Source organism: Macrobrachium nipponense, chromosome 30 (assembly GCF_015104395.2).
Source record: "Macrobrachium nipponense isolate FS-2020 chromosome 30, ASM1510439v2, whole genome shotgun sequence".
NCBI lineage: Eukaryota > Metazoa > Arthropoda > Malacostraca > Decapoda > Palaemonidae > Macrobrachium > Macrobrachium nipponense.
This window is the reverse complement of record NC_087218.1, coordinates 22,328,372-22,335,529: the sequence shown is the minus strand read 5'-3', so window position 1 is coordinate 22,335,529 and position 7,158 is coordinate 22,328,372. Positions and strand designations below refer to the sequence as shown.

Genomic DNA, 7,158 nt, shown 5'->3' with positions numbered 1-7,158 from the left:
GGAGTTTTTCAATCTAAATCCTCATTCAAAAAAAGAAACCATACAAAAGAAAAAAATTCCTTTAAAAAACAAATCCTACAAGAGAACAAAAATCCTATCCAACAGCAAATATAGAATGGAATGCGTTTACATACATCACAGATAATTATCAATTTCTGTTAGGCTTAAATTTTGTTAGATTTTTATAACATGGTAGATGCAAATTAAAAAAAATGTAACTCGTACGATATATATATATATATATTATATATAATATATATATATATATAGATATAAATAATTAATTATTATATTATAATTACTTATATATATATTATAATTATATATAAATATAATTAAATTATAATCTTTAAATCAATTATAATAATACATGTATTACTTAACCATGTTTATTATATAATTAAGTTTTTTTATAATTACATTTATGTGTTTCAGATAGGTATGTATTTGTGTGTGCTTGTGTTCGTTCGTGTGTATGTCACACAATAACATACAAATGCAACATGATATTTCAATATATATATCTGTTTATACATTTATGTATACTTTATGTAACAATACTTGTCATCGGACCTTCCCTCCACCACTCCGACCCCTATTTTTTTTTCTCTACGCTTTTTCCCTATTGCTGTCAAGTCTGGGCTAGTTACGGACAACAGCTTGAGTGGGAAGTTTATTTGAAAACAGTACAAAAACTTTCAAACTTTCTTTCTACATACATACATTTCTCTGTGGCACTTTTATTCTTATTTACGTTTTTTTCTTAACGTCAACAGGTTGAGAGAAACATTTGAAATTATTCCCGGACAGTACAAAAAACTTTCATCTTTTTTCAGACATATATACATTTCTCTTTGCCACTTTTGTAATCCACGTTTTTTTTATAGCCCTCAAGCCTGGGCTAGTTACGAACAACATTTAAAGCATATCATCACTCATTGCGCAAAAATAAGAGAACTCTGAATCAATGACAGTATAACCTGCAATACCTCCGGTTGCAAAAATAGAGCAAGGTATTGATAAGGAAATAAAGAGGTTTTTTTTTTATTAACTGGAGAAATGAAAGAAATTGAATCTGCAATATACATACATACACACACACATATATATATATATATATATATATGTATATACATATATATATATATATATATATATATATATAGTGTGTGTGTATATATAACTAACAACACCAACAACTATGATAAAAATAATAATCATAAAATCTGTTCTTGTGGTTCATACGGCAATAAAGAAATTTATTTAATTAACTGAAGAAATTAAATAACTGAGTCTGCAGTATACATACATACATATACATATATATATATTTATATGTATATATCACATACATACATACACACATATATATATATATAAGAGTTTAAGACAAAAAAGAGCAAACTCGCGGAAATAAAACAAGTTCAATAACTTGGAAAAGAGAATCCAAGGCTTAATGGTAAAGAGGAAAAAGCCTTTCAAAGGCTCACTGCAGAGGTATACAAAAGTCTTTCAAAAATGAGAAAGATTAAATCGAAGTAGTATACTCAGAATTAGGAGTGCAATATTAGGGTTATGACAGTGAGCCATTGAAACCATTTAATAACTTTGATAAGTTAATGACTTCTGAGCATCAGAGTAAGATTACACCTGCTTATTTTGATCTTATTTATGGTTAGGTTTACTCGTTTCATTCAACTAATAATTATAATCTTTCGGAAATTGTAACTGACAAGAAACCGTTCTATTGATGGCCAAAAAATGTCATATCTCTGCGAGGATATAATTTTTTTTAAAGATAAAGACAATGAAAAGCAAGATACGTGATGAAGACTTCACCTTACCTAGATGCTCTACTTCGCTGTGAGAAATGTTCGCTTGATCGAAGATGACAGAAGAAGAAGAAGAAGAAGATGAAGAAGAAGAAACACTAACAGGAAAACACACAGAAAATAAACTTTCAGAGCTCAACGGAATTATAAATTCAGTCATCCACATACCGGCTGTTTACATAGAAGGCCTTCAAAGTCAAGGTCCATAGGAAGTTGTTGACAATTGTCTCATGGAATAATTACAGATGGTAAGACCAGTTCAAAATCAAACCGCATTACAGCAATTACAGTGTGGCCTTGAAACTTGCATACTGTACTATATGATACAGTATGTGGGAAAAGATTAACTTACAGATACTTAACGTTATCCATATTCAAAGGAGTTCGTTCCGGTTTGATTTTATTTTGTTCGCTTGCACGCACTTTGTACACTTAAAGCAGGCGTATATTACTTTGATATACCCATAAATTTCTTTTTTATACTTTAACATATACACACATGCGTTCACGCGTGCAAACATACATGTTTTTGAAAACACACAGGTACAAATATATATATATATATATATATATATATATATATATATATATATATATATATATATATATACACATACATATATATATATACATACATACATATATATATACATACATATATATATATATATATATATATATATATATATGCAAATTATTACGACGTGGTTAGATCACTAACCCATAAACAAGGTGAAGGCTTAATGAAACATTTGACCGATATTACCAATACTAACCTTAGGAAAATGACTACACAAAGGACAAAATAATTCAATAATAACATCCACAAACAGGTATAACAAGAACCCCCAGGCTTAGTGCAAGAAATGAATAATGCTTTATGTATCGAAAAATAAATCAGTTACCGTCAGAGGTAGTCCAAATGCAGTAGAAACAAGCCACAGTTGATATAGCCTAATTCTTTCACAAAATAAACATTTAGTAAAATACAACTATGCAAGGGTCTATCAAAAACGAACTAAAAGATTACCTCATTCAAGAGGGAAAGAAAAATGCAGTTTTCATGTACATCCAAGGACCCTAGATTAAAGCAATTCATTACAAAAACAGAAATTGCCAAAGATATAAGCTTCCATATTGATTCTCACTCAAGATTAGCAACGCTACAAAGAAGTGATACGAGGTGAATCTTGCCTTCGGTCAGCCAACGGGGGAAAAAATAATAATAAATAAACCAAATAGACGCATACCTGGACTTCCCAAAGATGTTTTCTCCTTCAAGAGTCAGGAAGTCTCTCGTTATCCCACAGGCAACACAAGAAACCAATATTCAGTGGGCCTTTTTTCCGTCGAAACTTGAGCCAACCGGAAGCCACAGATTTAAGGGAATCCCTGCTAGTTACAATAACCTTCCCGGGTAATTGGTAAGACTTATCAATCGACCATTTACTTGTCGGCGGACTTCCCAGAGAAAATGTGGCGCCACAAAGTATTATCCAACTGGTTTTCATTAGGTCTTTAAGGATGATATTATTGCTAACCTAGTTGCAACCAACCTCATCCGACTAATTGCTAGGTACTAATTCTATGCTAAGATCAACAGGGGCTCATCAGGTTTCAACGGACAGTGCCCAAATCAGTCCTCTGGTCTGGAATCGAACCTGGCTCTTCTCGCTGGTGAGGCAAGCGTTCCAACCACTGGACCACGAAGACATATTGTTATTGGCACAAAAGCAGTCAAGCAAACTTCAAAGTTTTCTTTATTAGTTTGAGATAATCGTGAAATATACGGGAGCGTAGTCTATGTATAGGCTATGCATGGGTTTATTTATGTAATTATGCATTTATACACTGATCGCTCTCTATTTCACAACCTAGTATCTCGCTCTTCGTCCCCTTATCTCTCTCTCTCTCTCTTCTTCCCGTAATGATAAAGTTGTAAAAGAAAAAAAGTTTTCGGAAAGCAATAGATACAAAAGCACATAGGCCTACTAACCATTGCCTAAGCCTTGGCGGTATTTACAATTAGAAATCGAGGGCATCTATGATGCCACAATGCACTTTGCCATTATTCAGCGATTCATTTGGTTCATTCATTAATCATTTATTACTATCTTATGAGATGTATATTCGTCCATTTAAAGGTTTGTATTATATAAGTGATTATCAGCAAGTTATTTCCTACTTAACTGGTGAAAATATGAAGAACACAGTTAATAATGATTATAAAAACGTTTGCATGGTTAATTCAGATCTGAAATCGGGAATATCGGTGAATACCTAACTGATCATCTGGCGAGAGAGAGAGAGAGAGAGAGAGAGAGAGAGAGAGAGAGAGAGAGAGAGAGAGAGAGAGAGAGAATTTCCTCGTATTCCAGCAAGTTTCCAGTCAACAACCCTTAATATAACGTTCTGTCTGGCGTATTCTGGCAACTTGCCCATTCAGTAGCTGCTAGGTAGCACGGGAATCTCGACTTGCGTCTAACTGCGTGTAATCGGCAGTGTAATTCATGACAGTGCGCTGACAGCCGAAGAGGTTGCGGTATCTTCTGTATAGTTTTGACTGACTAAAATGGTAAGTGTCACTATCCACAGTTGTTCGTACTTTACTCAGTTCTGTGGCATTTAAAACAATTTGAAATCGGGCAGTACAGTGAAACCGTCACGAGTATTCTTGTGCTAATGAACGTCACGGAACTCTTAACGACTTATTGGTTGCCGTTTCCAGTCTGTAATTTGTATGTATAAATACTGAGACCTAAAGAAAGAGCATTGGGATGTACTGAAAAGTTAATGATGAAGCGAATTGCGGAAGTAAGAGTTGAGGGAGAATTCCGAAACTAAAAGCTAGGCGAGAGCGAAGTCTTAGGCCGAGAGGAAACTGACAATGGATTTGCGTGTCATGCTACTGGTTTAGTTGGTCCATGCATTATTAATATACATGGAAATCAGTCTACAGTAGTGGGTTGCAATTGGGTGGAGAGAGAGAAGAAACATAATTCTCTCTCTCTCTCTCTCTCTCCTCTCTCTCTCTCTCATATGTCGGCAATGACCTCTGCTGTAATGTAGACCGACAACTCACAATCCGCAGCCGTCATTCTAGTGGATTTAATGACAAGACAAGGAAATTCCTTCGGATCTCTCTCTCTCTCTCTCTCTCTCTCTCTCTCTCTCTCTTCACAGTAGTTGATATATGCAGACAATTGTTGACAGATAAATTGCTTGATGAAATTCTCATGCGCCATCCTCACTTTGGTGGATACTGAACAAGCATTACCTTTCATTAAGTTGACTGCGTTGTGATATTAACTAAAGATAGGTATAACCGACCTGTAATGCCAATGAAACATTTATAGTATAGTTTGACTTCAATTACATTCAGCTAAATTACCCAAAAGGCCATGGTACTGAATTAGGAACTCATTGCCATCATTTTATTTAGGTGTAATCTAGAATAAGGCCTAGAAATTTATCACGTTCATGAATTCAAACTCTAAATTTCATTTTGTATTCCACATGAATTCTTTTTGTATAACCTAATTACTATATAGATGTAAACAATATTATTGTTACTCTGCACTCAAATGTCTGACGCCAATGTGTGCAATAAATTGATTAAAACAATAAAACAAAATCTCTCTCTCTCTCTCTCTCTCTCTCTCTCTCTCTCTCTCTCTCTCTCTCTCTCTCTCTCTCTCTCTCTCTGTTTAGACTTAGTTTTGCTGAAACGACGTCTTTGCTATAAACTTTAAATCTATTAATGAATTCAAGTGTTGAAGATCACTTGGGCAAGCACTACGTATTACTTTGCTTGTAATCTTATTTTGCTTTCATGGCTACTGCATTCACAGTAAAAAAAAGTATGATACTGATCGAAAAATGCAGTGTTAGATAAACATCTTACTCTGCAGATTACTGATCGAAAAATGCAGTGTTGGATAAACATCTTACTCTGCAGATTACCTGTTAGGAAAAAGGACAGTCGTTCAAAGTATGATGAAATATTCCTTTTAAATTAGGACATTTCTTGGAATATATACAGCAGATGGTGCAAAGATGTTTAAACATCAAATACACAGTCGTTCATCAGAAAATGCTTTCATCGTAGTTTTTTTTATAAGTTTTGAATAAATTTGTAAGAACTTGAATATCGATAGTCAAACCAAACACCTTCCCACATCAATCTTCCATATAAACAGGTTACTGTAGATGTCAGTCATTAATGATAGCTAGGTAATTAGTTGTTGCCTGTTTAGTCACACTTTCATTTCGATAGTCTGAGTTTCTCTGTGGGTATTTGATACAAAATAACACCATTTTATCCTCAGTTATATGTTCTACTTCTGTCCCGCAACAGGACCCCCGTAGTAGGGTAGTGCCGTCTGCGCCTCACGGGGTGCACTGTAGGCTATTATCAATAAAGGTTCTTTGCAGCATCCCGTCGGCCCATTAGCTGCAACCCCTTTCATTCCTTTTAGTGTACCTCCATTCATATTCGCTTTCTTCTATCTTGCTATGCATCCTCTCCTAACACTTATTTCGTAGTGCAATTGCGAGGCTTTCCTCCTGTTACACCTTTCAAACCTCTCTACTCTCAACTTCCTTTCCAGCGCTGAATGACCTCATAGGTCTCAGTGCTTGGCCTGTGGCTTAAACTCGATATTCTATTTCATCCACTCCACAATAGGACCAAGCCGTCGTACTACTGTAGAGCAGTTGTCAAAGAATAGAGTTGGTCCTCTCACCTGGTTTAGGTCATGGTTAGGTTAAATGAGCTTCAACTCCAGGAAAATGTGAGGCGGCAGATACTCTTTGGTGATGGGATGGATTTACTAAATGATCTTATATGAAATGTAGGAGTTTCCTTCGATTTTCTAATGGATGACCTCTTCACATAGTGGACCATTCCTTCAATGACGGGCAATTGATGAGTGATGAAAATGATCCTTGGTCTAGGCCTCAAGGGGGATAAACTTGAGGTGCTCAGCCTTATAGCTATTTCACACAAGGTTGTTTTAGAGTATCTCGGCCCCAGGTCGCCAATATCGGTGGCACAATTCCATTTGTCATTCTTTAGCTACCGTGCAAAACACCAGTTCTGCCTCCAGTATTGACTGTTCTGTCAAAGAGAGAGAGAGAGAGAGAGAGTTCTTGTCTAACAAAGGATGTATCCTTTGGTACAATGATCATATAACAGACAGAGTTGCCATATCTCATGCAGATATTATTCATAAAGCAACAAATGTCCAAACAGAATAACTGTGTTCATGAAGCATCTTAGACAATTTTTCATCATATGGACTTAGCAGGGTAGGTCAGGAGCAAT

At 35.1% G+C, this 7,158-nt stretch overlaps 1 protein-coding gene across 1 annotated transcript in view; it reads left to right on the top strand.

The window, feature by feature from the left end:
• Window positions 1-4,252: 4,252 nt before the first annotated feature.
• Window positions 4,253-7,158, top strand: part of LOC135202369 (uncharacterized) — a 189,659-nt gene continuing 186,753 nt past the window's right edge. The window contains exon 1 of the mRNA XM_064231731.1: window positions 4,253-4,407. Coding sequence (XP_064087801.1) covers window positions 4,405-4,407 — 3 coding nt within the window. The 5' untranslated portion in view covers window positions 4,253-4,404. The remainder of the gene's footprint in view (window positions 4,408-7,158) is intronic.